Source organism: Cyprinus carpio, chromosome B1, assembly GCF_018340385.1.
Source record: "Cyprinus carpio isolate SPL01 chromosome B1, ASM1834038v1, whole genome shotgun sequence".
In the NCBI taxonomy this organism is placed as follows: Eukaryota; Metazoa; Chordata; class Actinopteri; order Cypriniformes; family Cyprinidae; genus Cyprinus; species Cyprinus carpio.
Window position 1 is genome coordinate 19,118,319 of NC_056597.1, and position 20,200 is coordinate 19,138,518.

Below are 20,200 nucleotides of genomic sequence, written 5' to 3' on the forward strand. Positions count from 1 at the left end.
CCACTTAATAATCAGAGAGAATATTCTACGTTGAATGTAAAAGGGGAAAAAAAGACAGAACGGGTCGTGTTGTCATCAATTGTCAGGGCCAAACTGTTATTGTTCCACGCGTTTTAAAATGACGTGCAGTTTTCTCGAAACTCCGCCTTTCAAGTCAAGCGCAGCGAGACGCTATTGGTCAGCCGCGCTGTCAATCAAACAAACATGGCCGTGCCTTCTAATTTTCTACGGTAGGCTCGTTTTGATTTGAGTGACATCACCAGTTCCGTCCCAACGCGGAAATGTGCAATATTTGTTATTATAATATAGGATCAGTTGTCTGTCATGTTACAGACATATGCTGAACCGCAGCAGTACTGTAAGCGATTGAGTATGCCGCTGTGAAGTTTTTCCAATACTTTGTGATTATGGCGTTTTGTTGGAGGAGTTTGGAACCCCTTCGACCTTAGTATATATTCACTGACACGGACCTGGAACACGCCGCAACTTCAACCACAGACACATCTGTCAGATTCAGGGAGAAATGATGGACTGGAGACATTTGCTGCTGTTGTTGCTCAGCTTGGCTGGAAACGTGTCACAGGTAAATACGGGGAAATGGGTCGCATGTGTTTACCACTGTATGTTGCTGGTCACCATAGGGAGTGCACGGGGACAGGGATATGTGTTCGTCTATTTTTGGCTACGCAGAGGCGGGGTGCTCTGAGCTGAGGTTCCTGGAAAGATAGGCTAAATAAAATAATTAACAAGAATAGTACAGCCATCCTATATCATAATTATTTGATATTGGTATACTATTGTATTATAAATAAAAAGTAATATAGTGAATTTATTATTAATAATGAATAAAGTGTGCGAGTCGGATTCATTTTGGCGAATCGGTTCATTTGAACGAACGTCTTCAACAATCCGATTCACAGATTCTTTAGTTATTATCACTCAAAAGCGTTCCTTCGCTGATTTTAACATTCATTTTGTAGTGAACTAGTTGGTGTTTTATATTGTGGTTTTGATAAGGTACCATAGGTTTAATGTTTTTTTCTGTATTACATGCCATTTTTGCGGAAAATGCATTTTTGTAACGTTTTATAATGGTATTTATAATACTTAAAAATCAATTAAATTAAATGATAATTATATTACTATTATTTGTCCTTATATTGTTAACTGCATTATATCAACCTCACAGCTTAATTCCTAAACAGAATTATACAGTACGTTACAGTCGAGTGCTTTGACGATTTATGACTCGTTTCGACCGGATCATTGAAATTAATCTGCTCAAAAGACCGATTCGTTCATTATGTGAGCGATTCAAGCAACACTTTTGGAAGAAGCTGGAAACACATCCCTATTAACAGAGTTGTTAAAGCTAATTTCAATTCGCATTCTTACAATAGTGTCATATTACCTGAGCCTGAGCACGAGACCTGCATAGGTGCGCGCGCGCTTAATAGGCTTTGTACTGGAGAGCTCGCGCAATCCATGATGCATTGTTCCCAGAGCGGGTGCATGTGTACTATAACAAGAGTTCCCATTAATGTGTGAGAAGCAGAGTAGTGAGTTTTAAGGTATGCGGTGCTATATGATAATTTCTTTTAATCACTTACTGGCCCATAATGTTTGTAGGCAGAGCTTCAGGTTTAGTTTGACCCGAGGTAATAAAACCACTGTTATCAATGCCCTCAGGATGAATTTATTGAAAATGTAAAACATTGTATCCCCTCAATGACTGTATGCTTTATTTAAATAACAGCCTAATTGTCATCCTACATGTAAATTTGATATATTTTTTACTGGTGTACTTTAGTGGAGCAAGACTAATGTTTCTGCAAGATATACACAGTGAACTTTATTATACATTAGGCCTACAGGGTGGATGTGGAGTCAGAAGGGGGTCAGATAAATATCTTACAGCAGTGAACTGAATATGTGACCAGATTCAAAAATATTATTCAAAACCAATGCAAAAATAAAAATAAAAATTGCATAATACTGTTGAGTGATATTGACTCATTCAAAGTTGTTATTCTCAGTCATATAATGTCAGGCAGTTTTTTGGTAAATATAGGAGTGGCGTTACAAATAAGGATATCCTGGTCAATAGTCGTTGACTGTTAACCATGCTCTCTAACACAAACACACACAAACCTCTAAGGCTATGTCAGTGAGGACCTCGTATAGACGAAATAACATATTTGCTATACACTCCCCATGAATCTGACTCTTACAGACATGTTGTTGGTATTAGATTTAAAACTAAAAATGTTGACCTACACAAGTACACACACACACACACACTCAGAGAACAGACTGTGGGTATTTCCGGATGCATATCAGGTAGCGATTAGTTTTAAATAGTCTGATATCTGCAGTGTGGTGTGTGAAATGGTGTTTTACTGGTTTCTCTTTCAGTGTGAGGGAGGAAGTTCAGTCTCTCTCCCAGAATCCCTGCTCTTTGTTTCTACACTGGATGGAAGTCTGCATGCCGTCAGTAAACAGACAGGAGACATCAAATGGACACTAAAGGAAGGTGTGTGTGTATCTGCATGCATGTATGTGCAATATGACAAATGATAAAAAAGAACGTTATCATGTTGTAGTGCTGTTTTGTCGCATTAAGACAAACATCTTGTTGTCATAAAATTGTTATTCCATGACATATTTTTAAGAGTAGTGTAATTACTATTATTATCTGCCAGACAACTTCCATAATCATTTCACTCTCTCTTTTCTAGATCCCATCATACAGGTTCCTACCTATTTCCAAGAGTAAGTGTGTAACAGCTTCAGAAACTAAATTAATGTACTGTACACTACTATACGTTTAGGGTCGGTAAGATTTTTAAAAATGTTTTTAAATGTCACTTATGCTCACCAAAAAAATACAGTGAAACACATTATTAACAGTAATATTGTGAAATATTATTACTGTTTAAAATAAACATTTACCGTTTTACTTTGAATTTAAAATATGTTTAAAAAATCAATTGAAATGTAATTTGTTATATAAGTTCAGAAGAGCAGCATTTATTTGAAATATAAATCTTTGGTAACATTATAAATGCTGTTTTTGTCATTTTCAAACAGTTTAATGCATCCTTGCTAAATAAAAGTAAATATAAAATGAAATATTAATTTAAAAAATAAAATAACATCTTACAGACCCCATACATTTGAAAGATAGTATTTTGGTCAAAATATAATAACTTTCTTTTTCTCTGAAACAACATTCTTTTATAAATAACATCACTTAAGTCATGCAGGCTATTGGATACTATTACCAATAGCAATAATAATAATAATAATAATAATAATAATAATAATAATAATTTAGTGATTGTTTTAAAAATGCATTCAGGTCTGACACGTTTCTTGTATGTAATGCCCATTTTTATGATTCGATTTTAAAGTTGTCTGTTTCCTCTTGTAGGCCAGGCTTTTTACCGGATCCCAATGATGGCAGTCTGTATTTACTAGGAGGCAAGCGCAAAGAGGGTCTGATGGTGAGTGTCATGGGAAGGGGTGCGAGTGTGTTTGTCAGAGAGTCCCAGCTCAGTCATTGATATGAATCTTCTCTGCAGAAACTCCCGTTCACTATTCCAGAACTGGTCCAGTCTTCTCCCTGCAGGAGCTCTGATGGGGTGCTCTACACAGGTACTGTATATATGTCAGACATGTTTGGTTGAACGTTTTTGGTGAAATCAGTGTTTGATATATGTATTTTGTGGTGCTTTTGAAAAAAAAAAAAAGTGATTTCCAGCTCAGTGAGATCTTTTAAAATTTGTGAAAATTAATAAAATTGTAAAAAGTCATATACTAGTTTTGCTGAGCGAAACCCTGATAGCCTGAACATACAATGATCTGTGAAAAGCTCCAGGGCCTTGCACACTCTCATTTATTGTATTGTGTGTTTTCCCAGGTAAAAAACAGGACACTTGGTTTGTGGTTGATCCTCAGACAGGTGAAAAACAGACGAGTCTAAGCACCTCCTCTTCAGACTCCATCTGCCCTTCTGCCCCTCTGCTGTACATTGGTCGCACAGGTCCGAACACACATACATGAACCTTCTCTTTATTATAACACCCTGACTCATTCTGTAATACACACACATTTTTTTGAAAGAAAGAAATACTTTTATTTAGCAAAAATGCATTGAATTGATCAAAAGTGAGAGTAAAGACAAAAATGTTAAAAGAAAAATATCAGAACATTTTCTTGTTTTTGAATTAAGTGTTTGTTAAACAACATGTTTTTTTTTTCAACATTAGTAATAATAAGAAATATTTCATGAGCAGCAAATCAACATATTAGATTAATTTCTAAAGGATCATGTGACACTGAAGACTGGAGTAATGATGCTGAAAACTCACTTTGTAAATTGAAGAGTTTATTTGCAAAAACAGATAACTCAGGTTTTTAAAATTTTCAAAAAATGTTTTTTTTTATGATGTTATCATGTTTTGTATTGTGTTTTATTGTGTTAGTTAGCTGTTTAATTTTTTAAGTTCTTTTTACTTAATCAAAATAACCCAACTGCAGTTTGATTGAGATTAATTGGAATTCACAGTGAAAAAACATGATTTTTGAAAATTGTTAAAAAACGAGTTATCTGTTTTTGCAAATTAACTTTTCAATTACTTTTTAAATTCTATCAAAATCAAAAATAGAAATAAAATATAAATCTATATATAAAATATTTTTTTAAATTGTAATTATATTTCACAATATTACTGTTTTATTAAATTAATGCAGCCATGGTGAGCATAAAATACTTTTTTCAAAAACTAAAAAATCTTACCGAACCCAAATTTTGATTGGTTGGTTATGTGATGCATGTGTCCATGTGTGTGTCTGCAGAATATATGATCACCATGTATGATACAAAGACTCAGGAACTCCGCTGGAATGCCACCTACAACGACTACTCCGCGCCTCTCTATGACGACAAAAAATATGAATATAGTAGGTCCTTCATCACGCATACACAGATTTTACAAGCCAGTCTGTTGAATTTGTGAATGCGTAAGTATGTTGTTTTTGGAATTCATCACATTTGAGTGTGTCTGTGAATCACAGAGATGTCACACTTTGCGTCCAGCGGGGACGGTCTGGTGGTTACAGTGGATCGGGACTCTGGTGAGGTGTTGTGGATGCAGAAGTTTGATTCTCCAGTGGCAGGGTTTTATTTATGGAGTCAGGACAGTCTGCGGCGAGCTCCTCATCTGACGGTCGCAACAGAAACCCTGCGTTACCTTACCTTCACTGCAGAAAACACACAGTCCCACACCATGAAGTGGACCTACCAGTTCACAGAGGAGAACCACAGCACTAAGACTCAGCTAGTGTAAGACATTAGTCTTTAAAAACCCATTTATTTAAAGGGATAATTCACCACCCATCATTTTGTCATCATTTACTCACCCTTGCGTGCCAAACCTGTATGCCTTAAAAGGCAATTAACTATAAACCAAATCAAGTGATGATTAACTAATTATAAAGAAATATTTTAAAGTAATTATGTATTCATGTGTACATATTTTGATAGTCCTGCTCTCTATGTTGGCAAGACGGACTCTCATCTGTATGCTTCTACCTCTCTTGTGCACCAAGGTGTGGCAATAGTGGTAAGTTCTGCTATCCATTTTTCAAAACCAACAGTAAAACTTCCTTCTTAATAACTATATGCTGTTCCCATGGCAGCCAAAAGGTCTTACACTTGCACGCATTGAGGGGCCAATCACCGCTGGCGTCACAATGGGTAATGGGCGGCCCGAGTGTGAGATCACGCCCAGCACTGACGTGAAATATCCACCAGGAAGCAGCAATTCCCTGCAGAATCAGTGGCTGCTGATTGGTACAGTCAACACTTTTACACATTTATCTTCATATATGTACAGACACTCTAAATTTTGCTCATTTACATTATTATGTGTCCATCAAGATACATGCATGCATATGCAATGCTACAACTCCCACAGTTTAAGTTCTAGTTCAGTAGTTTCAGAACTGAAGTTTGTACAGTATATTAGAGAAAAATATGCCCTAAAACTGTTCTAAAACTAAAACTGCTTTAAAACGATAAATGGTTAATATTTTTTAATTCAAAAACATATTTAAATTTTATATTATATTATATTATATTATATTATATTATATTATATTATATTATATTATATTATATTATATTATATTATAATCAATATTTAATTTAAAAACAATCCATAAATAAAAAAAAACTATTCATTAAAAAACATTTATATTATATTATATTATAAAAAATGGTTTAAAATTAAATTATAAAGAAAGTGCATTTCTTAATGTTTATTCAATCAATATCAGTTATGTTTTTAGAAAGACTGTATTATATTTCTGCATATGTAGCTTTATCTCAGGTGTGTCAAACTCAAATCCTGGAGGGCCGGAGCCCTGCAGAGTTTAGATTCAACCCTAAATAAACACACCTGATCCAACTAAACAAGTCCTTCAGGCTTATTTGAAAGTTATATGCTATGTGTGTTGGAGCACGGTTGGACCAAACCCTACGGGGCTCCGGCCCTCCAGGAATTGAATTTGACACCCCTGCTTTATCTGTATGTGTGTGTGTGTGAGTAGGTCATCATGAAGTGCCTCCTTTGGCTCACACCACCATGTTGAGAGATTTCCCAGAGAACCTGCAGCGCTCTGGTGATGTCATCCCACCCCGAGGTTCTTTCTCCTCTCCCCTCTCCCCCTCACACACAGAGACCACAGCACAAAACACACACAAAAAAAAAAAACTCCCACATATACACACCCATGTTGTTCAAAGCCTTCATTATGGTATTTATTTTGTTAAAACACATAAAGTGATATGTTGCATGATGTTTACACTGCTATTTTTCACAGAATGTCAAAAAAGGTAATAATACCATAAAAGTACCATAGAAGTAATCTATGCAACTTTTGCCATGCCTTACATTCATATTTAATTGTATGCATTTAGCAGATGCCTTTATCCAGAGCAACCTACAAAATAAAAACAAAGACAATTTATCAAGGACCCAACAATATTCGTTACATGCAATGGCAGTTTTATTTGACAACTACATAAGGAGGCAGTTTAGGGAAGAAATGCAGAGTTAATTTTTTTTTTCAGTGTGTGTAAGCACATAAGTGCATTATTTTAAGTGTGTGGGGTGGTTAAGTACTTGCAGTGGAGGTGTGTTATTTACAAAAACCTTACATAGCTCTGACACCTTGATATTGTGATTGATAGTTTTTATAATGGCTGTTTCCATGTAGCAGACTATACTGAGGAAAGTACTGTATTAAACTAAGTGAGAGATTAACAGACGTTAATTTGTGAGCTATACTGCACATTCTTCAATAAAATTGTTAAATAAATCGAGATTCGGTAGACGGCGTCTATAGCAACTTTATAATTGGAAGGTGGCCGTTGAAAATCTCATGCATGATGAAATTGTAAGCGTTACGAACAGCCAAGCACAAACTTGTCAACTTGTGTTTACAGTTGCCACCGGTAACAAAGCACAGCTCCTCCACTGTGTTGCCAGACTCCTTGACCTCTGACCCCATGACCGTGCTGGTGATGACGCTGCTGCTTGGAGCGTGGATTGCCTTCCTGCTAACACACAAAAGGGTTTGTAGTAGAGAATGTATTTTGAATATTTATAATACACATATTCAAATCTATGTATATATATATAAATAAAAATATGTACTGTATATAATATTTATATATGTATGTAATATGAATAAACAGGCATAGAAACTGTTTGATTTTCCCTTTTGTTTAATCAGCCAGTCAAAACATCCCAGCGATTGGAAGATCCAGTGGACTCTAACCCTCTGCCAGTGTTGACCAATCAGAGCGCTAACACAGAACCCAGTGCTCCGCCCTCAACCTCATCTTACAGCAACAACAGCCATTCAGAGAAGAGCAGTTCTGTTGCATCCAATCAAACTCGGCCATTCTCAAGCAAAGACTCCGCCCCAATAACGACAGCTGGCCAATCACAGAGTACGGAAACTATCTATCTCCATATCAACTGTTGAGCCTTATTCATGAAACACAAAAACACATTTCTGTGTAAATCCAAACTTTTCTTAGCCAACCTGTTGCTTTTACAACTGATTATAGGAATGATTAATGAGTTCTGCTTATATCTCATGAATGAGGCCCACTATTTTTTTTCTTTTATCTAAATAAGCTTTTTATTTCATTTACAAACCTAAATGCTGTTCACTATAATTTAAGCCTTTAGATATTTGTGTTTTTTTTAAATTGTGTTTAACTCGCATTCTTCAGGTGATCAGCCTGATGTTGTGGGAGTTGGTAAAATCTCTTTCAGTCCTGCTGAGGTGCTGGGTCATGGGACAGAGGGGACCTTCGTGTTCCGGTGGGTTATTATGGATTGTAATAATAGTTTGCTTGGTTGTTCTTTACCTTTTTAATACACTGGTGTTATACATGCAGGGGTCATTTTGACGATCGGCGTGTGGCGGTAAAGCGTATTCTTCCAGAGTGTGTGGAGTTTGCAGAGCGAGAGGTTCAGCTCCTCCGTGAATCAGACGAGCATCCCAATGTCATCCGTTACTTCTGCACAGAGCGGGACAGACAGTTCACTTACATTGCCATAGAGCTGTGTGCTGCTACACTCCAGCAGGTGTGTTTCTGTGAATGTGTGTGCAAGTGTGTTACAACATAAAAGTTACTCGTTTGCCTTTTCACTGTTTCATCGTGATTTGTGAAGTCAATCTACATGAGGCAGTAACATGAGAATTTATTAGTTACACAAAAAGTATAGTTTAATGTAACATAGTAAAATATAATATACACATTATTTTAGTATTAGTAATATACTATTATAGTATACTATTTATTAATATGTTGAATTAGCTTTTATTTTTATATTTTCAGTTTTCATTTTAAATTTTAAATTTTCATTTTAAATTTAAAATTTTCAATTTTAATTTTAATGTTTGTATTTTTATTAGTTATTTTATTTCAGTTTTAGTTTTAGTCATTTGAACATTCTTAACATCCTTTTGAATACATTTCTAATTAATGTGTTTGTAGTTTTTCATCTGAAATCAATATTTTATTTTATTCCAGCTGTATTTCAATTAACAAAACACTTTTTAAAAGTGTTTAAAACCTCATTGAAACCATGTAGCCTTAACAAAATTGTTAAACCATGCAGTGTTATTATTTTTTTTAAATATTTCAGAATTATTAATAAACTGTTATTTGTTCAATTAGCTTTTATTTTTATATTTTCAGTTTTAATTTTAGTTCAAGCTTTAGTCTTTTTGTTTGTCATTTTTAGTATTAGTAATTTGAATGCTTTTTTAACATACTTTTGAATACATTTCTAATTAAGTTTTTCATTTTTCATCAACATTCATATTTCATTTTATTTCAGCTTTGAGTTAACAAAAAACACTTTAATTTTTTTTAGTTTGAGATAACAGTAGCAAAAATGAGTGAGATTTTTGCTTAAATTGTAAGTTGCATTCTCTGACAAATATGCACAATTTTTCATTTTTAAAGATGGTTTAAGGATTTAGATATTTCTACTAAAAAGCAAGACAAAAATTATGATTATGAATTAGGCTTTTACAATATGCCACTACTAAAACAATATTCCTACTGTACTGTGCTGTATTTTCTATTTTCTAACTGTATAACAACATTGTGTTATTCCTTTTCATTAATAATATTCATTAATAATATGAATATTAGTATAATCAACTCTAATTTCAGCTGTATAATAACTGATTTGTTTCCATGCACCCTGACGGGGTTTTTCTATTTTGTATGTAGTATGTGGAGGACCCAAGCTGTCCTTATTCAGACCTGAACCCAGTGTCCCTTCTGGACCAGACCATGTGTGGCCTCAGTCACCTGCACTCCCTCAATATAGGTGAATCACTATTGCCATAGCAATGATTCTAATCATAACTTCTTCCTGTAACGTCTTAAAAATGCACATGATAGTATTGCATTGCACTAATGTTTATTAATTGCTGTTGAGTACCTGGATGTTGATGGCATACATGCATGCAAGCAGATGGACCCACCATCATTTGTAATTGCGTGTCCCTCTCGTACTCAGTTCACAGGGATTTAAAGCCACGGAATATTTTGCTCTCTCTCCCGGGGGCATTGGGTCGAGTCCGGGCAGTGATCTCAGATTTCGGCTTGTGTAAGAAGCTTCCAGATGGTCGCCATAGTTTCAGCCTACGCTCTGGAATACCAGGAACCGAAGGCTGGATTGCCCCTGAATTACTCATAAATGCTCCAAAAGGGAACCCTGTATGTTCAATAGACATGCATACAAACACACACATCACATGTTCAGTTTAAAAACCAGATATTGTGGTCTACTAAATTTTAAAAACTCACTAAATATGATATATTCTGTGTAAGTTTCCTATAAGTCTCCTGTATAAGTCTCCTTTCCCCTCTTTTTTTGTCTTTAGACGAGTGCAGTGGATATATTTTCGGCTGGATGTGTGTTTTATTACGTGACGTCCAAAGGACAGCATCCATTTGGTGACACTCTGCGGCGTCAAGCTAATATCCTCTCTGGAGTCTATAACCTTGACCACTTTATGGAGGACATACATGGTTTGTGCATGCATGAGTTTATTAACGCATGTGTACTTCCTGCTTCAGAAGTGTCTGATTTTGTGTAGACAATGTTATCATGGAGATAAATGTAGAAAATTGTTTTTTTTGTTTGTTTGTTTTTTGAGAATAAAAACATTATTTGGCCATTATAACAGTTTTAGCATTTGTTGGGCTGATTAATAGGTTTCAATTAATAAATTAGATCTAAAATTTCATCAGTTATGTATATGCACTGAAAAACTCATATTTAAATAGCCTCCTAAAGTTTTTCTGGCTGTTTTGGTGTTTGTAGAGGATGTGATTGGCAGAGATCTGATTGAGCGGATGATCAGTGCTGAACCGGAAACCCGTCCTTCAGCCGCGTCTGTCCTCAAACATCCCTTCTTCTGGAGCCCAGAAAAACAACTGCAGTTCTTTCAGGTGTGTGTGTGTGTGTGTGTGTGTGTGTGTGTGTGTGTGTGTGTGTGTGTGTGTGTGTGTGTGTGTGTTCAATGAAAGGTCCAGTGAGAACGTGCAGTGCTGAAGTTGTTCTTTGGCTCTAGGATGTCAGTGACAGAATAGAGAAGGAGCCGGCAGACAGCGCTATAGTGGCCCGTCTGGAGAACTCCGGCAGATCTGTTGTAAGAACCAACTGGAGGATGCACATATCAGCACCACTGCAGACTGGTAAGCACTGCCAATTACCATTACAAAAAAAAAATATTTTAGAGAAATATTGAATAAAATGTTTTAAGGCGTGTGAAATGAAAAATGTTTAAATTCATGTTTATTCATATGTGTATTTTTGCATGTCTAATATAAATCTTTTTCCATCTGGCAGATCTTAGAAAATTTCGCACATATAAAGGGAACTCTGTGAGAGACCTACTTAGAGCAATGAGAAATAAAGTAAGTGTTTATGTGTTTTTACATATAAAATGTTTTGCATACAAAAGTGAGTAATCACTAAAAAAACAATTAATATTGCATTTAATATAATATACACTATCATTCAAAAGGAGCCTGTAAGATTTGTAAAATACTGTTGAAAGCTGAAAAACATACAGTAAAATCTGTAATATTGTGAATTTTTTGTTTTTTATTTTTCTGTTAAACTGCTTTAATATATTTGAAAACATAATTCATTTCTATGATGAAAAATCATTTTCACCTTCACTTTAATCAATTGAATGCATCTTTGCTGGAAAAAAAAAGTATCAAATCTTTTTCCAAAAAATAAAATAAAAATTAGTGACAACAAACTTTTGAATGGTAATAATATAATGTTTTCTAATATAATATTTAAAAGTTGGGGTTGGTAAGTTTTTAATGTTTAAGTCTCTTATGCTCATCAAGGCTACATTTATTTGATAAAAATACAGTAAAAACAGAAATATTGTAACAAATTATTATATTTTAATATATTTTAAAATATAACTTATTTCTCTTTTGGCAAAGCTGAATTTTCACCTTCAATTTAATTTGCTGAATAAAAGTATTAATTTATTAAAAAAAAAACTTGTGAACCATAATTATAATGTAATAGAATAGAATAGAATAGAATATGAAGCCTTCTATAAAAATCTGAAATCTTGTAATGTTTTTCAACAGAAACATCATTATCATGAGCTCCCACCAGAGGTTCAGACAGCTCTCGGTGAAGTCCCCGATGGCTTCGTGGCATATTTCACCTCCCGTTTCCCCCGGTTACTGCTTCACACGCATTCAGCGCTTGGCATCTGTGCCCCCGAGAGACCCTTTCACCCATACTACCACCACTGAACATCCACAGAGACATGCTTGTTTGTTCCTATGCTGGACTGGAGAGGAAAAGTAAGATCCTTGAGGACACAACTAAACACTGTCAATGTATAATTCTGTACTTCAGAACTGTGAGCACATTTCGTTATAGAACACTACTGATCATTTTCTCCTAAACATCCTACTGGACTTGCTGAACAAAATATAAAGCTTTTTATGCTTTTACAGAAGCAGGTTTTATAGGTTAGATTAACCAAACAAGTTACTGAGTGGGCTTTTATTAATGGGCTTTTACAGAGCTGCTATTGTTTGCTGCTGGTTTTATCGTCAGCCAAATAGCAAAGAAATTAAAAGGCCGTATTTTCTAAAGAGTTGACATCAGCCAGTAGATTGGCATGTGTTCTACCTTTTCTGTCATTTTTATTTATTTTAATTCTGACTTTTTTAACACACAAGATCACTGAATTGCCAACTGACTACTTATATTCTTATTAGGTAGAAAGTTAAGTATTTTCATAATAAAGGTTTCTTAAAGGGATAGTTCACCACAAAAGTTTCAAAAAGGGGTGAAAAAAAATCATAAATGCAGCATATACATATTCAGTACCTTTGTGTGAGAAACAAATAATGAAATTAATTTTGGGTGAACTATTCCTTCAGCAAGGTTACATGCTTAAAGAATGATAAAAGCCAGCAAAACATCCACTGATATATGCAGATTTATGACAACATTTAATAATTAGTAGACTTTAAAAAAAACTAGTTTGTCTGTCATATTGTACACCACGTGTATATGTATTTGTGTGATTCAGATACATTGGGACTGGGATTGGGAATTTTTCTTTTGATTTTGCTTTGTGTGGTTTTAATTGCTGCTTCATGCTATTTATGGATCTTTTATCCTCCACCACACAATGCAGCTTCATCCTCATCTCTCAGTGTTACAGCTTTAAAACCAAATATTGTGAAGTGTTTTACAGCCTGCTGTACACTAGTTTTATACTGTTAGTTTAAAAAATATGTCTTTTTATAAATTAAGTGTTGGGGATTTTTGCCACTGGAAATATTCACTGAAAGTGGAAATACTAGTGCCTTTGTTTTTCTACCCAGTGAAAATTAAATGTATTTGCCAAATAAATCTTTGAAACCATTTGTGGCACAGATCAAAAACTCTTATACTTGATTGAGATTAATGTTGTTATGGATTTCCATGGCACTGGATACTGTGTTAATTACAAGTTACTTTAAAAAAACACAATGGTATTACCATTATCAATGTACAAAAATGTGTAAGTACCATGGTACTTTTTTGTGCCATTTTATTACAGCATCTACAACAGACTACTAGTCAAACACAGATAACTACATGAAAAATGTTTTAAATCCTAATAATGAAACTAACTTTGCCCTGCAAAAAATTTTGGACAGTGATGTAATCTTAAATAAACTGTACCTTTAAGCATTTGATTGCATTGCTCTACATTTTCTCATCCGTTGAATCTAATCCATTATGTTGTGGTAAACCGTTATTGTGCAAATGCACTTAATGTTTAAATCATTTGTCAGCTTTGTGATGGCCAGCTTTACTCTTAATACTAGTGGTCTTGGTGACAGATGCGAATGGAAAGCTTAAAAACAATATTAAACAAGATTTGCTCGTGCACAGTGGCAATGTAAATAAACACTACCAAAGATGACACTTCATTAAGATTTAGCAAGCAAGTACCTTTAATCTTCCTCATGGTTTCCCCAAACATTCTTATTTGCATATGCTTCCTGTAATAGAAAATATGCAATATGTTTGGAGTTAAGATTTTTTTTGATGATTTTGTATAAGACTCTTATGTTCACCAAGGCTACATTTCATAAATTTCAAATAAATTTCAAATAGCTTTTTTTTTATTTGTATATATTTTAAAATGCAATTTATTCCTGTGATGCAAAGCTGAATTTTCAGCATCATTATGCCAGTCTTCAGTGTCACATGATCCTTCAGAAATCATTCTAATATGCTGATCAAGAAACATTTATCAATATGGAAAGCTGTTTTACTGCTTAATATTTTTGTTGAAGGGATTTCTTCCCCAAGGTTCTTTTATGAATTTCCAAAGAGCAGCATTTATTTGAAATCGAAATCTTTCATATTATAAAATTTGTTTATATAATGTTATATGAAAAAAAAATTTCTAAGCCCTAACAGTATAGCATACTGAATTACAGTAAACTCAAAATAAAATAAAAGTAGACCCCATTTCAATTGACTAATAGATCACAAGGTTTCATGTTTGATTTAAAACACTAAACACTTATTTTTAAAACACTAAACACTTATTTTCAAGACACTTCAATTTTAATTAAACTCATAATTATAAACTTGTATTTCTCATTAACAGTATCTAACAAATCAATTTCTCTAAAAAGATCTTTATTTTGGAAAACCAATTTATTTCAAATATTCTCTTAACACATTAAAAGATTAACTTCCAAAAGCTTTTATACAAAGAACAGTCAAAAGGTAAACAGACAAGTTCTAAAATATTAAAACATGTACAAGAGCATTCACATGATACAGCGAGCATGGTCACAAACTCCCCAACCCAGAAAAACAAGTGATAGTATAAGAGTAAACAACAGATCCAGAGGAGGAAGTCCTAGTGTAGAACCCAGAAAACTGACAAGTTTTGATCTCATAAACTCATAAAGCTATACAATTTGTGATGTCAGTGGGTTAACGGGCAGAAGTAGCGGCTGTGGCGGTGCTTTTGCAGGCCATGAGCTTCTCTACCATGTTGCGAGCATAGCGCAAACGGCTGGCCAACTCTTTACAGCACCCAAACTCCTCAATTAAGCTCATCTTATAGGTGTAGAACTCCCGCTTCTCATTGATGTACGTCACCGCACCCATCAGGGGACACAAAATAAGCTTAGTGTGGTCCTGTAGAACACAGAGAAAATGATGAGCTCGGATACTTCTGTATTTTGTTTGACATCACAAGTACTTGACCCATTTTAAACATGGTAGGTTCTGACCTGGAAGAAGTTGATCTGCACGGTTCCATTGCTCAGGTGTAGCACTATGGCACTCTTTGTGCGGAACCAATGACGGAGGTAAGGCAGCCGGATCAGTTCATCCCCATCACGGGGGGTTATGTTCGCCCCGGCCTTCAGCAAGTGCTCGCTCATGTAATTCCTGAAGTACTTGAGGAGTGTAATCTACACCAGAAAAAAATAATAACAATAATATTAATTTATGTATATGCAAATTATGAAAGTCATTCTCTGTATTATTTCCAGTGCACACAAACCTTTTTGGAGAGTGCAGAAGGGTAGGAGCGAACACTGAGGTAGGATTCTGCAGTGTTGCGGTCGATGTACTGCAAACTGTCACCATCAGTGTACATTATCAAACGCGTGGAATCATTGAACAGGACACCTACGCTGTTATCACACAGCTGGTAACCTATGAAGGGGAAAAAGTACATTATACAAATTTGTATAATATGCAAATCTATACAAAAGTACAAATATGGACAATATTTTTGGAAAGCATGCAAGTAGCATCATTCATCACCCAAAGCTACAAATTACATTTGTGCACATAATTGGGATATCACAAAACATTTGTGAAAAGCACCTTTTCTATTATGCATGTTCAGTAGTAAAAAAAAAAAAAAAAAAAAAAGTTCTGCAACCGTGGAAGACAGACTTTTTTTCCCCATACATACTATAATACATTTGAAGCCCAGAGCATGTTATCTTGAGAAACATGTATTCAGTAAAAGTGTTTATCTTGCAGTTTATGCATGTTTTCTTACCATTTGAAGTTACCCAACTTAACTGAACAATTTTAGTGCATATTAAGATTTTGCTTATTCCTTTAGGGCTGATGGATCTTTAAACTAAACTGCAGCTAGCAGTAGCTAACTCTACAAATTACCGGGATGCACCAAAATAATTTTATAATTATAAACTGCTGTTTTCATTTAGCCAAAAATCTAAAATAAAGGTTTCAGTAATTAGGTTAATTGAAATATGATCTCATAATACATTTCACCAGTCACTGTAAAGTTCTCCAGCAAAGAGTTGCTTCATTTCAACAAATTTTTTTTTAAAAGTGAAGCGAGTTCACATTGCTTACATGTTTGCCAATAGTAGATCATCCACATTATGTGCACAAAACAGACAATAACACAATGCCACTTTGGATATTGGCTTTAGTATGTCAGTGTCAGCATGGCGTCTTACCAAGGCCATATTTGTCAGAGTAGTCGACCCATTTACTAATCCAGAAGATAGGAATACAAGCAGGGTCCTCTGCTTCCTCTATACAGGGAAAAAGAAATCATTGCATTGTGCTTGTCAATAGTTTGAACATGAACACTAATCAGCACTTGACCATATTTTTGTGGCTTTATGTACAAATGCACAAAGTAGAGTTTTATAGATTTTTGCTGTTACAGTAGCTCCTACTCCTATTTCTATTCAAATATAGCAACAACCCTTCACTGGCAAGATGCAGAAAATCCATGTGGTTACCTTGTCTAATAAAGTCTCTCTCAGATGGCCTGGCCGTGTTGAGGCTGACCAGCTGCTGCAGCATGTCACTCAGATGACAGTCAGATTGTTCAGCTCCATCCCTGTACAGAACAACATTGATAAAAACCATTAAATACAAATATATTACCCTAAATTTATAAAGGGATGCAAGTCAGTTTTTACAATTATATTAAAACCATGGTTTTGATACTATTTGCCAAATGTATGTTCAAAAAAAAAGAAGATGTGCTAAAACGGCGTGCTAGTATCTACATAGATAAAACTGACCTTTGCTGAAGATCTTCACTTTGTGGCTGCTCCATTTTCCCCATTTTCTCAATAGGACTATCTGTTCCTGTACACACAGAAGAAAGATTACAGGCAACTTGAAAATAAATTTCATTTGAAATATGAAATGTTAAGATTTTAAATGAAGGTAAACACAGAAACGCTACACAGCTGTGTCAAATTACATGATAGCATTTTAAAAATGGATTTTCTCTATACACATACCTTTATTAAGTGATGAGAGGGGTTTGCGAAGGAGGGCGGGATCCAGACTTGAGGGGGCGATGGAGAACCGGGGAGGTACAGTGAGACAGGAAGTGGGCAGCCGCAGAGGCGCATAACCGGAGGTGAAAAACTCATCAGCCAGCAGCTCGGACACGGAAGGTCTGAGCATAGGGTCAGCGTGCAGCATCCGACGAATCAGAGCAGCAGCAACCGGATTAATGTGCTAACAATACAAAAAATAAAAAGCATATTGCAATAAGCCAATCTGACAAGATTCAGTTTAAGTCTGCTTTAAACATTCAACAATAGAAGGTACAAAATCTAGCAAGCTGAAAGTGGAGAAAGATGAAACAAAAAAAGTTTTAAGCTTGTAATGAAACCTAAGCACAGACAAATTGTTCACAAGAAGATTGATTACAAAAAAGGATTTCATTTCATGCCAACATCCAAATACAACAGGTGAACTCCTGATGCAAAGATACATACTCTAGGAACAGTGTACTCATTCTTCTTGATTCTGATGTAGGTCTCCTTCAGACAGGATGTCTCAAATGGTGGCTTTCCAACCAGCAGTGTATATCTAATGGACATATTACATCTCCATCAGCAATCACACATGCTCGGTTATAAAAATGAATCCTTATGCAAGGATGGATTCCCATTAGAGATAGATAGTTTGTTATGAAAATCTAAATCAAATGCTTCCATAGTTGTTTATTTTATCATTGGACTTACAGAATGCATCCTAGTGACCATATGTCTACTTCAAAGCTGTGGCCTTTCTTGCAGAGCACCTCTGGGGCGATATAGTTTGGAGTCCCACACAGGGTCTTCTTTCTCTCTCCATCAAACTCGATCTTAGTGGCCAAACCAAAGTCACCTAAAGAGAGAGAGAAATGGGACATAGTCTTGATTACAAAAAGAAATAAAAAAATAAATTTGGCAAAGACCAATCATTTTTTTCCTTACCGATTTTCACATCCATGTCATCATTGAGGAACAGATTTCCAAGTTTGAGATCACGGTGGATGACCCGGTTGTTGTGCAAATACTGACAACCCTGAATAGTCTGGCGCATGAAGTATCTGGCCTCAGGCTCAGTCACTGCCTTCCTCCGCTTGTGCAATTCAAGGAGAGACTATATGGAAAGAAAGAAATTAAGCACCAAAATATAGAGCAGACGGGAACTTCAAACAAACTTTTTTTTTTTATTTTTAACTCCACTTCCATCACAAAAAAGGACAGAGGATTAAAAGAACAATTCGCCAGGAACTTTCAGCATAAACAATTTCTCATTTCAGACTTCTGGGGGTGGGGAAAAGAAAAAAAAATCTGGTAGGATTTGAGGATTATTTGGATTTACAGAATCTGAGAGAAAAAAAATTAAGTATTATAAATTAGTTGTAAATTAAGTTTTATTAAAAAAAAAAAAAAAAATAGAAGTGAAGACAGTAAAATATATTGATTTTTTTTTTTTTTTTTTTTTTTTTTTTGACGGAGTTCGTTTTAAACAACGGTGTCTCCGAGAAACACAAAATCAACTGACGTCACATCCTCCAGTTTAAAATCCACCAGCGGCGTAAGGGAGAAAGTTGAATCTGTTTTAGTTTAGATAACGTGCATTAGTAATAAAGAACAAACATTTGCGTTTTGAAAGAACACAGTAAGTAGCTGTTACTCTTAACAGAATGTGGTTATTTTAACGAGTTAAGTTTGAAGCGCTGTAGTGTACTATCAGCCATTGACAGGAATAGCGACCGTTGACGGTCTGTTTTCGAATCGGTTTCCCCGATCTTACCCGTCTCCGACAGATTTCCAACACCACGTACACGAAGTCATCATCCTCAAAAAAGCCGTGAAATCCCACGACGTGCGGGTTATCGAGACTCTTGTGAATGGCTATTTCTGTGCTCATTTTCTCTTTCTGGTGCGGCTTCAGCAGCATCGACTTCGGCACCACTTTCCCTGCGAAAACCTCCTTTGTGTCCATATCTGTAATTTCGTAGCACTTCGCAAATCCTCCCTTTCCCAGAAAGCGGCCTCGCATGTATCTCTTCGTGGTTCTGGGATCCACCAGAATGTCAGGAATCTCTTTCAGGGGAGCAGATTTGGGGTTGACGTGACCCGATGGCTTCGCCGGCTTCGCGATCGCAGCGCTCATCGTTGCACGCTTTACAAGACGATTTAAGTAGAATAGGGAACCCTAAAGTACTGAAAAATAAACGAGTCGAAGTTCCTTGCTCCTTTATCCCGAAAAGCACGCATGCAATTCACCAGTCATCCACATTCGTTGCGAACCACAGAAATTTACATTCAAATAATAACTCGAAAACCCACAATATACACAGTGTCTTGTCTAAAAGCTGTATATCCGCCGCTCTGAAGCACGCATCGGTGGTATTTCGCTGATAAGAATGAAATTAAACGGGCATAAATGATGTGCGTCGGCCCGCAGCTCAGATGGGAATGCAGTGAGTCACTGCTACTTTTTGAATTGTGCTCGGTTCGTTATCTCCGCCTCTGATTGGCTGCTGCGATTTAAATTCTGACCAAACACAGCGAAGCATCATGGGACTCGGCGTGCGCGTTCTGAAAAACTTTATTTGTGTTCTTTGGATATTTAACTTTGGGAAACATTACACAACGTAAAATAGTGTTCGTATGGATTGAATTTTATGATTTATAACATGCAAGTCTCTATGGAGTATAAATACTATTCAAAGTCCACTTACTTGTAATAATTAAATTAAATGTATTTAATTAAATGTAATT

General features: G+C 35.5%; 2 protein-coding genes across 2 annotated transcripts; one reads left to right on the plus strand and one right to left on the minus strand.

Annotated features, from left to right (window-relative positions):
• Positions 1–233: 233 nt before the first annotated feature.
• On the plus strand, positions 234–13,841 carry LOC109094661 (serine/threonine-protein kinase/endoribonuclease IRE1-like). The gene is made up of 22 exons (XM_042716926.1): positions 234–583; positions 2,416–2,533; positions 2,739–2,772; positions 3,434–3,506; positions 3,585–3,657; positions 3,923–4,045; positions 4,861–4,965; positions 5,080–5,347; positions 5,549–5,627; positions 5,704–5,857; positions 6,616–6,752; positions 7,514–7,642; positions 7,804–8,023; positions 8,312–8,402; positions 8,480–8,669; positions 9,830–9,929; positions 10,122–10,321; positions 10,489–10,636; positions 10,932–11,059; positions 11,182–11,305; positions 11,460–11,527; positions 12,230–13,841. The coding sequence occupies exons 1-22, from the start codon at positions 524–526 to the stop codon at positions 12,398–12,400; spliced, it is 2,793 nt and encodes a 930-aa protein (XP_042572860.1). The 5' UTR covers positions 234–523; the 3' UTR covers positions 12,401–13,841.
• A 962-nt stretch (positions 13,842–14,803) lies between these two features.
• On the minus strand, positions 14,804–19,938 carry plk1 (polo-like kinase 1 (Drosophila)). Its single transcript, XM_019080034.2, has 11 exons — positions 19,227–19,938; positions 18,398–18,566; positions 18,164–18,308; positions 17,915–18,008; positions 17,429–17,651; positions 17,204–17,270; positions 16,916–17,016; positions 16,625–16,702; positions 15,685–15,839; positions 15,410–15,592; positions 14,804–15,314 (listed from the first exon to the last, which is right to left on the minus strand). Exons 1-11 carry the CDS (start codon positions 19,587–19,589, stop codon positions 15,108–15,110), a joined length of 1,785 nt encoding a protein of 594 aa, XP_018935579.1. The 5' UTR covers positions 19,590–19,938; the 3' UTR covers positions 14,804–15,107.
• Between the last annotated feature and the right edge of the window lie 262 nt (positions 19,939–20,200).

What these genes read in the sequence shown, in the direction of transcription:
- LOC109094661 (XM_042716926.1), top strand. Translation starts at nt 524, where the DNA reads ATGATGGACTGGAGACATTTGCTGCTGTTGTTGCTCAGCTTGGCTGGA. An exon ending in GCTGTACATTGGTCGCACAG is followed by an intron (nt 4,046 to 4,860) that starts GTCCGAACACAC and finishes GTGTGTCTGCAG; the next exon opens with AATATATGATCACCATGTAT. An exon ending in ATGCTCCAAAAGGGAACCCT is followed by an intron (nt 10,322 to 10,488) that starts GTATGTTCAATA and finishes TTTTGTCTTTAG; the next exon opens with ACGAGTGCAGTGGATATATT.
- plk1 (XM_019080034.2), bottom strand. Translation starts at nt 19,589, where the DNA reads ATGAGCGCTGCGATCGCGAAGCCGGCGAAGCCATCGGGTCACGTCAAC. An exon ending in TGGTCACTAGGATGCATTCT is followed by an intron (nt 18,009 to 18,163) that starts GTAAGTCCAATG and finishes TATGTCCATTAG; the next exon opens with ATATACACTGCTGGTTGGAA. An exon ending in CCTCTCATCACTTAATAAAG is followed by an intron (nt 17,271 to 17,428) that starts GTATGTGTATAG and finishes CTGTGTGTACAG; the next exon opens with GAACAGATAGTCCTATTGAG.